Source organism: Labeo rohita, chromosome 25 (genome assembly GCF_022985175.1).
Source record: "Labeo rohita strain BAU-BD-2019 chromosome 25, IGBB_LRoh.1.0, whole genome shotgun sequence".
Classification (NCBI taxonomy): Eukaryota; Metazoa; Chordata; class Actinopteri; order Cypriniformes; family Cyprinidae; genus Labeo; species Labeo rohita.
The window spans coordinates 7,201,188-7,218,610 of NC_066893.1; the positions used below are offsets into that span (position 1 = coordinate 7,201,188).

General features: G+C 30.6%; 1 protein-coding gene across 1 annotated transcript; it reads left to right on the top strand.

Annotated features, from left to right (window-relative positions):
- The first annotated feature begins 211 nt into the window (after positions 1 to 211).
- Positions 212 to 15,975, top strand: hexa (hexosaminidase A (alpha polypeptide)). Its single transcript, XM_051100271.1, has 14 exons — positions 212 to 607; positions 2,937 to 3,044; positions 3,272 to 3,337; positions 3,437 to 3,483; positions 3,574 to 3,684; positions 5,394 to 5,495; positions 5,988 to 6,120; positions 6,212 to 6,392; positions 6,523 to 6,609; positions 8,514 to 8,586; positions 11,542 to 11,716; positions 11,991 to 12,081; positions 12,176 to 12,283; positions 15,728 to 15,975. The coding sequence occupies exons 1-14, from the start codon at positions 355 to 357 to the stop codon at positions 15,789 to 15,791; spliced, it is 1,599 nt and encodes a 532-aa protein (XP_050956228.1). The 5' UTR covers positions 212 to 354; the 3' UTR covers positions 15,792 to 15,975.
- The last annotated feature ends 1,448 nt before the right edge of the window (positions 15,976 to 17,423 follow it).

A 17,423-nucleotide genomic window follows, 5' to 3' on the forward strand; every position in this document is an offset into this window, starting at 1 on the left:
ATAAACCGACATACAATATTATTCACAATTCTTTCTCAGTACTACTCTTGATTAACAGTTCTTTAGGTAATAAGGAAATGTACTTTTTACATTGCTTCGTGCACCTTATGATCTATATAATCTTTAACCGATCCTTTTTATTAGCCTTAATACAAACCATCCCGGAAATAGACCATGTGACTCAAGCTGAGCCAATGAGAATGACCGCTCTCCTCAGGTCACCTGAACAAAACACTAACCGGTCATATGACTGCTGTTCTGACAGTTTCAGCGCTTTTTAATGTTATCCCATTGTGTAGCCCGAACAAACCTGCAGTCCGACAGCTCTAAAACACGACTGAAGTGTCCAGTAACATGGCCAACACCGGCACACCCTCTCTGTTTTGTTTCTTACTAGTTGTCGTCGGTGTGTCGGTGCAGCAGGTGGATGGAGTCTGGCCGCTGCCGCAGCAGCTCGATCAGTCCTGGGACAGATACAGTCTGAGTCCGCAGCTGTTCTCCTTCACTTATGGACAGGATTCGGCTGCACAGACTGGATGCTCCGTCCTGGATGCTGCTTTCAAAAGATACTTCTCCATCATATTCCCTGACTTCACCAAAGGAACAGGTTAGTTGATGTCTGAGAAGGAATCAAACAGATTTACTTCCGTGTAGTTGGATGGATGTGTACTGTGTATGAAACGTGTGTAAAAATCGGTTTATTAAAAAATATTAAATGATAAAATATTTTAAAAATGCAGTTTGTTGAAAAATCACAGTGTAATATCATTAAAATGGAGCCGTTCCAGTATACTGATGATTTAAAAGTAATGAAAAGCCAAATAAAAAAGTGTAAGCGTATTTATATAATTTCTAATTTCTATAGCTTTGTTCTTTGTATTGTTTTTGTTTAATTGATGTTGTTTTATTTAATTTGATATTTAATTAATAATGTGTGTGTGTGTGTGTGTGTGTGTGTGTGTGTATTTGTTTTTGCTACATTGTGGGGACCAAATGTCCCCACAAGGATAGTAAAACCTGAAATTTTTGACAATGATTTTGACAATGTTAAAAAAATATTTAAAATAGTAAATGATGTTTATCTGAAAGTGTAACGATGCAAACATGTTTTCTGTAAGGGGTAGGTTTAGGGTTAGGGGATAGACAATATTGTTTAGTCATTATAAAAACTACAGAAGTCTATGGAAAGTCCCCACAATTCACAAAAACAAACGTGTGTGTGTATATATATATATATATATAGTGTGTGTGTGTGTGTGTGTGTGTGTGTGTGTGTATGTATATATATTATACGAGGAAATTTTGAAAAAATGTAGCAATGTGCACAGACACGTTTTTCCTGTTCTTTTGGCTCTTTGTAAAGAGCCACTAAGGGGACAGTGCGATATAAACTAAAAATAAAGTGGAAGAAAAACTTCTGCGATGGAAATAATGAAGTGGAAGTGGGAAAAATCAGTGCTTTTGTAAGAGAACTTAAAGTTTTTTGAGAAAATGCAATACTTTTGCAAGAGAATGCAAAGTTTCTCAGGGGAATGCAATACTTTAGCGATAGATCACAATACTTTAGCGATAGATCGCAACACTTTAATGATAGAACACAATACTTTAGCGACAGGACACTACTTTGGCGATAGAACACAATACTTTAGCGATAGAACGCAACACTTTTAAGATAGAACACAATACTTTAGCGACAGGACAATACTTTAGCGACAGGACACAATACTTTAGCGACAGGACACAATACTTTAACGATAGAACACAATACTTTAGCGACAGGACACAATACTTTAGCGATAGGACACAATACTTTAGCGATAGGACACAATACTTTAGCGATAGGACACAATACTTTAGCGATAGGACACAATACTTTAACGATAGAACACAATACTTTAGCGACAGGACACAATACTTTAGCGATAGGACACAATACTTTAGCGATAGGACACAATACTTTAGCAATGGGACACAATACTTTAGCGATAGGACACAATACTTTAGCGATAGAACGCAACACTTTTAAGATAGAACACAATACTTTAGCGACAGGACAATACTTTAGCGACAGGACACAATACTTTAGCGATAGGACACAATACTTTAGCGATAGGACACAATACTTTAGTGATAGGACACAATACTTTAGCGATAGGACACAATACTTTAACGATAGAACACAATACTTTAGCGACAGGACACAATACTTTAGCGATAGGACACAATACTTTAGCGATAGGACACAATACTTTAGCGATAGATCACAATACTTTAGCAATGGGACACAATACTTTAGCGATAGGACACAATACTTTAGTTATAGGACACAATACTTTAGCGATAGGACACAATACTTTAGCGATAGGACACAATACTTTAGCGATAGATTGCAATACTTTAGCGATAGAACACAATACTTTAGCGATAGATTGCAGTACGTTAGCGATAGATTGTAATACATTAGCGATAGATTGCAATACTTTAGCGATATGACATAATACTTTAGAATGCAATACTGTAGCAATATGACATAACATACTTTAGCAACAGAGCGCAATACTTTAGTGATAGAACACAATACTTTAACAATAGATCGCAATACTTTAGCAGTAGAATGCAAATGTTTAGCAAGGGAACACAATGTTTCTTGGGTAAATGCAATACTTTACAATACAGCAAGAGAAAATTAGCATATATGACAAAAAATGTTTTTACTCAAACAGTTAGAAACTACTAAAAAATAAATGATAAAAATAACAAAATGTGCTTACATTCATGTTTTGCTTCAACTTCAAATAGAGCTACAGTACATCAATTTTGAGCAAATTCAATTGGGTGAAAGTCTTATAGGCGTCTTAAGAGCTCTTTATAATAAAATGATAAAATTTTGCACTACAAAACAATGCATATTGGTTTGTTCCTGTTTATTTGAACAGAAAATGTGCTTCAGTCCATGTGGTCAGAGCCGCAGCCCTTTGTCGTATCGGTGACTGTAAAAACCAGAGGATGTGACGGCTACCCTAACGAAGATTCAGATGAGAGCTGTGAGTATTTCCTGATCATGTGATCTTAGGAAATAACTCCTGCTGGCCTTTGATCTTTTAATTGCTTTGGTCATGTTAGATGAAGTCCATTAAATTATAAGGTGTAATTACACTGTCCACATCCAACAGGAGCAGTCATTCCCATTCTACAGTGCCTTTTGAATCAGGCCAATTTCAAATGAATGAATATGTTATGTGTGTAACATGTTATATGCTTGTTGTTGCAGATAACTTGAGTGTGTCAGAGGGCCAGGCTTTGCTGAGATCAGTGTCTGTATGGGGCGCTCTCAGAGGTGTGACTTTATGCTTATTGTCTCTTTTTTTTCTTTGCTTGAATTAAAAGCATTAACACTAACAGTTGTCTTTTTCAACTCATAAAACCTGAAAATCAGGTCTGGAGTCCTTCAGTCAGCTTGTTTACCAGAATGATTATGGCGCTGTAAGTATTATGCAACAGTATTAAGGCTATAGTGCAGCTGTATGCTAATATACTGTACAGTATGTTAATTTATTCAATCTTTCCATGCAGTATTTTATCAACAAGACAGAAATTGTAGACTTCCCACGTTTTGCATTCAGAGGACTTTTACTGGACACTTCAAGGCATTACTTACCCCTCCATGATATTTTGAAGACCCTGGTATGTATTTAATGTTTATTATAAATTCTAAAATTGAATTGTAAAAATTATAGTTAATATTTTTAAATTAATTATGCAGGGCCGATCAAAGACAGGCCGACAGGACACAATACTTTAGCGATAGGACACAATACTTTAGCGATAGGACACAATACTTTAGCGACAGGACACAATACTTTAGCGATAGGACACAATACTTTAGCGATAGGACACAATACTTTAGCGACAGGACACAATACTTTAGCGACAGGACACAATACTTTAGCGATAGGACACAATACTTTAGCGACAGGACACAATACTTTAGCGACAGGACACAATACTTTAGTGACAGGACACAATACTTCAGCGATAGGACACAGTATTTAGCAAACAGGACAGGACTCAATACTTTAGCAAAATTTTGAACTAATACTAATAAAAAATAACAATACTTTAGCGATAGGACACAATACTTTAGCGATAGGACACAATACTTTAGCGACAGGACACAATACTTTAGCGATAGGACACAATACTTTAGTGACAGGACACAATACTTTAGCGATAGGACACAATACTTTAGCGATAGGACACAATACTTTAGCGATAGGACAATACTTTAGCGATAGGACACAATACTTTAGCGACAGGACACAATACTTTAGCGATAGGACACAATACTTTAGCGACAGGACACAATACTTTAGCGATAGGACACAATACTTTAGCGACAGGACACAATACTTCAGCAATAGGACACAATATTTTAGCAAACAGGACAGGACACAATACTTTAGCAAAATTTTGAACTAATACTAATAAAAAATAACAATACTTTAGCGACAGGACACAATACTTTAGCGACAGGACACAATACTTTAGCGACAGGACACAATACTTCAGCGATAGGACACAATACTTTAGCGACAGGACACAACACTTCAGCGATAGGACACAATACTTTAGAAATATAAAATATATATTTTTTTATTAATAAAAAAGGGAAAATATTAATAAAAAAAGGGGAAAATGATTTTTTATTAATAAAAAAGGGAAAAAACACCTTAAACTGAAACAGATGTTAGGATAGATGTGGTATGTGTTAGGTATGGGTATGTGTCATTATTACAATTTTTATTTATGTTTTATTTTTTTATTAATATTATTGGAATTATTATTATAATTGCTGTTATTATTATTGATATTACTGTTGCTGTCATCACAGAATATTATTGTTAACATCACCATCTTTAGTATTATTATTGTTATTATTAATGTTCTTCTTCTTCTGCTTCTTCCTATTATTATTATTATACTTGCTAGTACTATTCAAATACTACTACTGATATTCATATTGTCATTTTTGATTATTTTCATTCCTGTTATTATTATTGCTGTTCCATTGCTGTATTTATTATTATACTTAATGCTACTACTACTCCAGTACTACTAACATTATTCAGGTTGTCATTTCTGATTATTGTCATTGTTTTTGTGTTTTGTGTTCACCGTATGTTGTATGTTTTGCACTAATACTAATAAAAAATAATTTAAAAAAAAGAAATATAATTTTTTTGTAACATTATAAATGTTTTTACTGTCACTTTTGATCAATTTACTGCATACTTGCTGAACAAACGTATTCATTTCTTTCAAAAAACCTTCCTGACTCTAAACTTGTAAACAGTATTGTGAAATAAAGTAAATAATATTTTTATTTTTCATAGGATGCTATGGCCTACAGTAAATTTAATGTCTTTCACTGGCACATTGTGGATGATCCTTCCTTCCCGTATCAGAGCCGCACTTTTCCTGACCTCAGTAATAAGGTAGAAATGCTGTAAAATCACCTCTAAAACTTCATTTTTTAATGCATTTGTTGTTTATTATGATTGTAGTAGCTTTAAATATGCTGTAATATATATACACTCAATATCTCAAGGCAGCTATAGTGTTATTTTATTTGATTTATTTATATATGTTTATAATTTTCTTAATGTTTCACTTTTTTTTAATTTCCAGTTTTCAGTTTTAATTTTATTAAGTTTAAATTTTAGTAATTTTTGGTATGTTTTTTTAATAATTATTTTTATTTCAGTTTTGTTTTCTTTTTTTTTCTTTTTTTTTAAATATATATATTTCAGTTAGTTGCTAAGGCAACCATTTTAATTGTTTAACTTTTTTAATGTTCTAAATTTTTAAAAAGTTTTCTTAATTAGTTTTTTGTAGTGTGTGTATTCTGTTTTACCTTTATTTCCGTTAACGAAAACACTTTTTAATACTTCTGACCGTAACACTACTGTTATATCTTTTTCTTCTAGGGAGCTTTTCATCCGTTTACTCACGTCTACACACAGTCAGACGTGATGAGGGTGATTGAACATGCGAGAATGAGAGGCATTAGAGTCGTTCCTGAGTTTGATTCTCCTGGACACACTCAGTCATGGGGGAAAGGTACACAAACACATGTCTGATGAAAAACCATGAAAGCAGAGATTATAAATTATAATGGTAAAGTGTAATGATGTTTGTCTCTTATTCTCAGGACAGCCAGGCCTCTTGACTCCCTGTTACAAGGGCAGTGTGCCGTCTGGTTCATTCGGACCTGTGGATCCAACGGTAGACACTACTTATAAGTTCATGGAAAGCCTCTTGAAAGAGGTGAAGTTTGTCTTTCCTGACTCTTATGTTCATTTAGGAGGGGATGAGGTCAGTTTTGCCTGCTGGTAAGCATTTTTGACACTTGGGTGCCTCATTTGAACTTGACTTGGAACTTGACTTGGATTTGAACTTGGATTAGCAAAAATGGTGGTATTATTATTTGTAAGACTTTAGAAATGTTATCTTCTCAAACAGGCAGTCGAATCCCAATGTGCAAACGTTTATGGAAAAGATGGGCTTTGGAAAGTCTTTTACCAAACTGGAATCATTCTATATGGAGAAGTGAGTGGAAATGTACAAAAATATACAAAAAAAAGCTTGGGGTCTGTAAGATTTTTTTTTTTTTTTTTTTTTGTACTTTTTGAAAGTCTTTTATACTTACTAAGGCTGCATTTATTTTATTAAAAACACAATTAAAACAATAATATTGTGAAATATTGTTGCAATTTAAAATAACTGTTTTCTATTTCAGTATATTTTAAAATGTAATTTATTTCTGTGATGCAAAGCTAAATTTTTAGCATCATTACTCCAGTCTTCAGTGTCACATGATCCTTCAGAAATCATTCTATGTATATTTATTTTTTAAAAAATACAAAATTAATTTGTAAAAAAAATTGTAACGTTTTAAATGACTTTGCTATTATTTTTAATAAATAAAATATTTATTAAAAAACAAAACATTTCATTTAAGGTAGTTGCCAGGGTAGTTTATCTTTATTTACTAAAATTACTGAAACTAAAAAAAAATAATAAAACTAATAAAAATTACAAAACACACCAAAAAAATACTAAAACTTTAATAATAAAATTAAATTGGAAAAAGGAAAAATAGAATCTAATTCTGAGTATTAAAGAAAATTACCTATTTCCTCACCTCTTACACTCACAAAGGCTGCATTTATTTGATTAAAAATACAATAAGAATCGTAATATTGTGAAATATTTTTACAATTTAAAATAACTGTTTTCTATTTGAATACATGTTAAAATGTAATTTATTTCTGTGATAAAAGTTTAATTTTTAGCATCATTACGCCAGTCTTCAGTGTCACATGATCCTTCAGAAATCATTCTAATATAATGATTTGCTGCTCAAGAAACAGTGTTACATATTTATTTTTAGGATTCTTTAAAAAATACAGTATTTATTTGAAAAAGCTATATATTGTAACATTTAAAATAACTTTGCTGTCACTTTTTTTTAATAAATAAAATATTTATCATTAAAAAAAAAAAAAAAAAAAAAAAAGTGAAGGTAGTTGCCAAAGTAGTTTATCTTTATTTACTAAAATATTAAAAAATATTTAGGATTTAAATATATATATATATATTTTTTTTAATATTTAAATTTAATATTTAAATATTTTAAAAGAAAAATATGTAGAGATATTTTAAATAAATAAATAAATAAAAATCACAGAATACACACAAAATACTAAAATTAAAATGGAAAATATAAAAATAGAAACTAATTCAAAGTATTAAGGAAAATTATAATAGTATCTAAATACTAAAATAACACTAAGATTTTTTTTTTAATCTCTTACACTCACAAAGACTGCCTTTATTTGATTAAAAATACAATAAGGACAGTAATATTGTGAAATATTTATACAATTTAAAGTAATAGCTTTCTATTTGAATATATGTTAAAATGTGATTTATTTCTGTGATCAAAGCTACATTTTCAGCATCATTACTCCAGTCTTCAGTGTCACATGATCCTTCAGAAATCATTTTAATATGCTGATTTACTGCTTAAGAAACAGTGATGGAAAGTTATTTTCAGGATTCTTTAAAAATTCAACATTTATTTAAAAAAAATGTTTGAATGGTGGTTTTCCTTCATGATCCTTTCCAACTGTTCTATTTTTTTAATTAAATACCATAGATATTAATCATTAACATTTTTAAATCCGAATTGTTTAAATATAAAAAGTTTAATTTTATTAGGTTTAATCACAGATTCTAAAATTAATAGTTCCAAAATGTGTTTGGTTAAGACAAGTTTGAAACCATTAAAATTTTTTTATATAACCACACCTTTGACATTGATTAAATAAGTTTTAATACATTTATTATGTAAATGTTTTGTCTTGTAATAACAATCAGTTTGAAAATTGAAAAAAGAAAATCATGAATGCAGTGTTTGTTTTTCCACTGTCTCTCTTTATGTTGTTCAGTATCATGAACATGACCGCCGCTCTCAACAAAACCTCCATTGTTTGGCAGGATGTGTTTGACTACCATGAGCGGGTGAGTAGAAACAATCTGCTCCACCACACACGCATATTGGTTGCATTCAAACCTCAAAAAGAGATGTGTGTGATTGTAACAGGAATGAGACGCTTCTCTTCTAGCCCAGATCTAAGTACGTGGTGGAGGTCTGGAAGCAGGGCTGTTATCTGTGCGAGATGCGCCGGGTGACTAAAGCAGGGTTAAAGGTCATCCTGGCGGCCCCTTTTTACCTCGACCTGCCGATACCCACTCACAGCTGGCCCCGTTACTACAACGTGCGGCCCTTAGCCTTTAGGGGTCAGAGCATGAGTGCAAAATACTAACCAGTACTAGAGAGTGCAGTGCTGTGTCTCAGTAGCCACATTTCCATTACCCTTCAAATTGAACTGAAAATACGCCTAATGGAAACACGTCAATTTTGCAAAAACTCCCATATATCATAACGCTTTTCAGGCAATTCGAAAAAGGAATATTTCACTAAACTGCAATGAAATTTACAGTGAGCTTTTACAGCTCACCCGATGTACGTAAAAAATCACATGAAAAACGAGGTTTTTTATCGACATTTATAAAATATCTCAAAAGTTTTGTGCAGATCTGTAATGGAAACCCGGCTAGTGTGGTGATGATTTTTCTTAAATGTTCAGTTTGTCCAGTGTGAAAATGTGTGTTCTGCTGTGAGAATCAAACAAACGTGCATTGATAAGCATGACTTTATCAGTGTTATTTTAGTATTTTAGTATTAAAATATTCATTTATATTTTTTTGTTTTATTTAAATTTCATTTAAATAATTTCATTTTAGTTTATTTCAAATTTTTAACATTATTATTATTATTATTATTATTATTATTATTATTATTATTAATGTGTATTTGTTTATTTTCCGTTTTCATTTAAACTTCATTTAAATCATTTAATTTTAGTTGATTATCAGTTCTTTAATTAAAATTGTCATTTTATTAGCTTTTTATACATATTTTAATTTAATTTTAGTTCATTTTAAATTTACTTTAATTAAAAATTATTATTGTTATTTAATTTTATTTTCTGTTTTCATTTCAATTTCACTTAAATAATTTAATTTTAGTTCATTTTAAATTTACTTTAATTAAAAATTGTCATTTTATTAGCTTTTTATACAGATTTTAATTTAGCATTGTTATTATTGTTGTTGTTATGATTTAATTTTAGTTTTAATTTATTTTCCATTTTCATTTAAATTTCATTTAAATAATTTAATTTTAGTTCATTTTAAATTTACTTTAATTAAAAACTGTCATTTTATTGGCTCTTTATACATATTTTAATTTTGCAGTATTATTATTATTTTTTTATTATTATTATTATTTTATTTCAGTTTTAGTTTATTTTCTGTTTTCATTTAAATTTCATTTAAATAATTTAATTTGTTCATTTTAAATTTACTTTAAATATTGTCATTTTATTAGCTTTTTATACATATTTTAATTCAGCATTATTATTATTATTTAATTTTAGTTTTACTTTATTTTCCGTTTTCATTTAAATTTCATTTAAAGAATTTAATTTTAGTTAATTTTAAATTGACTTTAATTAAAAATTGTCATTTTATTAGCCTTTTATACATATTTTAATTTAGCATTATTATTATTATTATTAGTATTATTCTTTCATTTCAATTTTAGTTTATTTTCATTTTAATTTTATTTAAATAATTTAATTTTAGTTCATTTTAAATTTACTTTAATTAAACTGAATCTTACTGTTCAAAAACTTTAGCCTGGTATTGCATATAAAGAAAAAAAAACTAATAGCAATTACAGAACACAACAAAAGATACTAAAACTTTAAGTAAAATGAAAATGAAAATAGAAAGTCTAAAAATAGAAAGTAATTAAAATATTAAGGAAACTCCACACTAAAAAACACTGCAACTAAGTAAATAATTCAGTGGGGCAGAAAATGCAGCATGAAATCCTGTTGTCACAATTATTGCAAAGCACTTTCTAACCAGAAGGTGTCAATCAAGAGTCAACTTTTTTATAGTGTGAGGTGAACCACACAGTGTCATCAGACTGTACATGGGACAGTGAAGCAGGGTCCATAGAAGATATAAAGCAAAATTAATCAAAAAATACAGTACTGTGCAAAAGTCTTAGGCCACTAGTATTTTCACCAGCTGAAAAATGGTTTAAAGTAAGCTATTTCTATCTTTTGCTGTAGTGTGTCAGTAGGAAACATCAGTTTACATTTCCAAACATTCTGTTTGCCATTAATTGTGATAATCTAGTGAGATTTTTACTGTATTTTTTAAATGTCAGAACCGTGGCCTAGTGGTTAAGACGTTGAGCTCTGGTGCTCTTTTGGGCTTTTTGAGTTTAAATATAGCTTGCAACATTTTAAAAATCTTAATTCCTCATCTTCCTCCCATCAGTTATGTCCTCCCTCCACAATACAGTCATTAAAAGCCTCAAAAGGTTGCATATGTGACCCTGGAGCACAAAACCAGTCATAAGGGTCAGTTTTTCGAAACTGACCCTTTCGAATTATACAATTTGTTTGTTATGATAGGACAATATTTGTCTAAGATACACCTATTTGAAAATCTGGAATCTGAGGGTGCAACAAAATCAAAATATTGAGAAAATTGCCTGTAAAGTTGTCCAAATGAAGGTCTTAGCAATGCATATCACTAATCAAAAATTAAGTTTTGATATATTTACAGTAGGAAATTTACAAAATATCTTCATGGAATATAATCTTCACTTAATATCCCAATGATTTTTGGCATAAAAGAAAAAGCAATTATTTCGACCCATACAATGTATTTTTGGCTATTGCTACAAATATACCCGTGCTACTTAAGACTGGTTTTGTGGTCCAGGGTCACATATATGCAGATGAATAAAGTAGAGCTGGTTGATAAATCCCCAGAGGCCGATGCAGCATGGAAAGTGAGGTGTGTGTGACCCAGTGTTTCCTGCTGTCTCAGATTCCACAGGACACGGTTCTGGAGATCTGGAAGGGTAAAAATTACAAGACTGAACTGAGCAGGATGACCAGTGCCGGGCACAGGGTTCTGCTCTCTGCCCCCTGGTACATCAACCACATCAGCACCGGCCAGGACTGGCGTGACTCCTACGCTGTGCAGCCCCAGAATTTCTCGGGTGTGTGGAGCAGCATGTCGGACTGGACTCAGACAGCCTTCATTGCTTGCTCTTGTTGTATAACACTTAAATATTCAATATAAAACATCGGTCTCTAATGAGAACCTGAAGCTCTGATGACTTTCAAGTAATGATTAATTAACTTCTATCGCTAATTTCTCACAGAATCAACTACTGCTTGATATTGTTTGCTGTTGTTTGTAGTGCAGTGCTGGTGTGTTTTCAGCGCACGTCTGTTGAGCTTGTTTAAATATGTCTGTTTTTTGTGATTTAGGGACGGATGAGCAAAAGAAGCTGGTGATTGGTGGAGAGGTCGCCATGTGGGGTGAATATGTTGATGCCACCAATCTGACCCCACGCCTGTGGTACGACAAGAAGAACACAGTCCAGATCAGATTGAACTATTGCACAGTTTTGATCTTTATGATTTTATGTGTGTTTTTGTGTGTGTTTGTGAAGGCCGAGAGCCTGTGCTGCAGCTGAGAGGTTGTGGAGCAATGAAGAAAAAACCATGAACGCGGATGTGGCCTTCCCACGTCTGACAGAGTTTCGCTGTGAACTTCTGAGGTATTGGAAATACATTTGCAATAATTCTTTATCTGTTTCAAGCACAGTGCACATACTAATATATATATATATATATACTAATATATACTAATATATATATATATATATATATATATTATCACTACCAGCCAAAAGTATTCAAACAGTAAGATTTTTAATGTTTTTTTAAAAAAATCTCTTCTGCTCACCAAGCCTGCATTTATTTGCTATTGGATCAAATGTTTGTTTTAATTTTTTTGAAAAGAATTTACTATTTAAAATAATTGTTTTCTATTTGAATATCCTTTAAAATTTAATTTATTCCTGTGATCAAAGCAAAATTTTCAGCATCACATGATCCTTCAGAAATCATTCTAATATGCTGATTTGCTGCTCAACAAACATTTATTATTATTATTATTATTATTATTAATAAGTTATTTTTTTATTTTTTATTTTAGTATTTATCTGAAATAAAAAGCTTTTCTAACATTATACACTATACCATTTAAAAATGGAGTCAGTGTAATTTTATTTATTTATTTATTTAATTTTTTTTTTTTTTGGGAAAGAAATTATAGAAATTAATATTTTTATTTAGCAAGGATGCTTTAAATTGATCAGAAATTATGATAAAGACATTTATAATGTTACAAAAAATTTCTACTTCAGATAAATGCTGTTCTTCTGAACTTTTTGTTCATCAAAGAAACCTAAAAATTCTACTAATAATAATTATTATTACTATTAATTTTTTTTTTTTTTTTTTTTTAGCAGCAAATCAGCTTATTAGAATGATTTCTGAAGGATCATGTGACACTGAAGACTGCAGTAATGATGCTGAAAAGTTTGCTTTGATCACAGGAATAAATTACATTTTATAATATATTCAAATAGAAAACAGTTACTTTAAATACTAAAAATATTTCAGAATTTTACTATTTTTGCTGTACTTTGGATCAAATAAATACAGGCCTGTTGAGCAGAAGAGACTTCTTTTTAAAAAAGCATTAAATATCGTACTGTTCAACAACTTTTAACTGGTAGTGTATTATGAAATATTATTACAATTTAAAATAATGGTTTTCTATTTTAATATATTATAAAATGCAATTTATGCCTGTGATGTAAATCATTCTAATGTTATGATTTATTATCAATATTGGAAAAAGTTGTGCTGCTTAATATTTTTTTAGGAACCTGTGATGAATAAGATTGTTTCTAACAATATTAGTCTTTACTATCACTTTTTATCATTAGAACACATTCTTGCTGAATGCAAGTATTAATTCCGTTAAAAACAACAACAACAACAACAACAACAACAAAAAAAACGAAAAAGAATTTACTGACCCTAAATGTTTGAACAGTAATGTGTATTGTCACCAGTGTTGGGCACGTACCTTTAAAAAAGTAATTAGTTATAGTTACTAGTTACTTCTCACAAATAGTAACTGAGTTAGTAACTGCGTTACATCATTATAAAAGTAACTAATTACCAGGCAAAGTAACTATTGCGTTACTTAAAAAAAATCTAATTTAATATAACTATAAAATAAATATGAAACATTGTACACTAATCTACACTATTTTAATGTTGTTGTGGGCAGTGTTGGGAATGTTACTTTGAAAAGTAATTAGTTATAGCTACTAGTTACTTCTCACAAATAGTAACTGAGTTAGTAACAGAGTTACATCATTATAAAAGTACCTAATTACCAGGGAAAGTAACTATTGTGTTCCTTAAAAAAAAAAAAATAAATAAATAAATATATTAAATAACTTGGATGACCCCAATATTAAATATGTTAAATGAATGAAATTTTAATGAAATTTATTACATTTTTAGTTTACTCACCAGACTAATATTAAATATCTGATATAATATTATAATTATAATTAGCATTCAACTTTAGCCATTAGAACTTTAGTAATTAGAATAACCATGTATGAATGCATGTTGGTCATGTTGACTGAACTTAGGACTGGTGGTGATATTGTTTGTAATTTAGTGTTTCTATGAACGTCTTGTCACTACCACGAATTCTACTATTAATAACAATATTAAACACACTAAGGTTTAATGAGCTGCTGGGTTCATGAATATTAATCACGTTGTCTGCGTTCGCTCGAACTGATTTGCTGTAATCAAAACAGGGACGATAATAGGTGAGCGCCAGCCAATGAGATTGCTGTTTGCACATTAGTTCCACCTACTACCGGAGAAACCAGCAGTTCTTAAAAGCTGAAGTATTCCAAAGGAGCTCCGTTGTTTTGAGAGGAAAATACAACAAAGAATATCGTTTACACGTAGCGCGTCAATTCTGCATGGTATAAGACTCTGTCGCTCTGTATCTTTCTTTGCGTGTGTGTGAGACAAAGTGACGGCTAGTCGTGTGCCTTCACACTAGAGTTTACAGCTCATCAAATACAGGTACGCTGCGCATCCATTCAGATGAACTGAAAAATAAAATTATAATAATATTATAATAAATGATAGTAACGCCGTATTTTATTGGCAGTAATGGTAACGGCATTGTAACGTAGGAAACAGTAATTCGTTTGATTACTCGTTACTGAAAAAATAACGCCGTTAGTAACGCCGTTTATTTGTAACGCCGTTATTCCCATCACTGATTGTCACAAAAGATGATGCAGGGCTGTCACTAATAATTATTTTGGTAATCGAGTAATCAGTTGATTATTCTGACGATGAATGAAGTAATCTGATAATTTTTGTGGTAATAAAAATAGACCTCATTAGCGAACAATAGACTTTAAAATGACACAAAATACATATATAATAGCAATGAGGCAATAATAATTAGTTGAAATGAAGGATCAAAAGCAAGTAATCTTGTGCAATATGTGGACATCAAAACATGAAAATTCAGAGGGTTTAAACTTTTATTTTAAAATCGTGATGAACAGTTAGCATATTGAGAAAAATATTGATGTGTTCTCCTGTGTTTGTGTGGGTTTATAAATGATTTGCCTTACAAATCTGATGAAATTGCATACGTTGGGTTCCCAGATGAACGTTATAATAAACCCAAACTTACAAAAACATGCAGAGATGGAGTTTGAGACGCTCCACACATGTAAACAATAAAAGTTTGTGTGGAACAGCATTTACTGTGAATGGAGCCGCTATGACAGCATGTACATAACCTACACACGTATATATATATTTACTTGAATCGTATCCTTTGTGAATTCACAATAGCATTATGCTTTATTATGATTTCGAAATGGTTTTAATATTTCATGCAGCCTTAGGAAACGGTCTAATAATGCATTTATGGATTCTGGTCTGTAAAATGCGCCACTTTCAGTAAAATGCAATCAAGGATTTTTTATAATAGAGTACTTGAATCGAGGAATCATGACAGCTCTAAAATGATGTACTTTAAAACTTTTAACTGTATGTATTTATATTTTCACTTGCTGTTTGTGTTGTCACAGGCGGGGTATTCAAGCGGAGCCTCTGTTTGTTGGTCATTGTAAGCACGAGTACGATGGCCTGTAAGTCCACTGATCAGACACTAAAACTGAAGAGAGGTGTGTTTGTGCACTGCAACACTGCTTTGGAATTTGCACAATACTCGATATATTTTTTTATTCTGAATTTTTTTTAATGATCATGTAAACTGAGCTTTAAGCTTTACAAAAGAAAATGTGAAATTTATGAATAAAGATCTATTCAAGAATGATTTAGCTGTGTATCAATTGAATCTTCTTACATTTTTATACTTTTAGTTCTAAAAACAATGGCCCCAAAAAGTACTGTAACTATTAGATAGAAAAAAAAATCAAGCTGTTATTGTAGTGGCAGATGTAAAATGCATAACTCGGTTAGTTTATTTATCATTTCATTAACAGAGGTTAGGTTTAGTCCTAACCTCCCACATTTGGAGAGTGTGAGGTAAACGGCTGATGTAAAGTAGCTACACATTTAATGAAATCGCCTGCCACTACGACACCAATCCCGTCTCACAGCCGCACGGCAGCAGATCCTATTAACTCTGATGGGGTTTATACACCAGACCTAAAGTAGGACACCGAGAGGTGTGAACGTTCAAAACTATACTTGTTAGTGTAGCTGCATAAAGCAGGTTCAGTGTTATTTAAGTATTATTTATATAACATTTAGAATTTTTTTTTTTAATTGTAACTTTAGTGTAAATTTTAGTAATATTGTTATGTGCTTGCATTATTATTGTTTTTTTTAAGTATTTCTGTGCACATTTAATTTATTTATTGATTTTAATTTTAATAATTGTTGTACTTCGGTTTAAACTTATTTTATTTCAACATTTCACATTTTTAAGTTTTTCATCAGTATCTTTTTTCAGTGATTTTTAATATTTTTAGTTTTTGTTTTGTTTTTTTTTAATAGTGAATTTTAGGATCTTAAAAAATGATTTTCTCGCTCATTACAAAAGACATAAATACATTTTACTTTTATATATTAATATTTTTTTCTGTCTTTGTATATGTATTATATTTGTATGTATACATTTTATATATTATATATAAATAATTATATATTACATAAATGTTTTATTTCCTTTACTGAAATTATTAAAGTTTTTTTATTTAAAATTTTACATATTATTATATTATATTATATTATATTATATTATATTATATTAAAATATTAAAGAATTTTAGGAAAAAAATGCACATATATTTAACAAAAAAAAAAAAAAAAAAAAAAAAACTAGATAAATAGAGTTTGAGAACAAACTTTGAAGTTGGCTTGAAAGCCTAGCCTGAAAGTTTGAAGCAGCTATAAAAGCTTGAAGTACTTTGTTAGCTTGTTGCTAGCATAATTTTAACATAAATTTAACGTGATTTAACGTTGTTAACATGAATGAAAAAAGTAAAACCAGCTAATTTGGTTAAAAAAAAAAAAAACTGTATGTATGTGTGTGTGTGTGTATATACAGTGGGTACGGAAAGTATTCAGACCCCCTTAAATGTTTCACTCTTTGTTATATTGCAGCCATTTGCTAAACTCATTTAAGTTAATTTTTTTTTCCTCATTAATGTACACACAGCACCCCATATTGACAGAAAAACACAGAATTGTTGACATTTTTGCAGATTTATTAAAAAAGAAAAACTGAAATATCACATGGTCCTAAGTATTCAGACC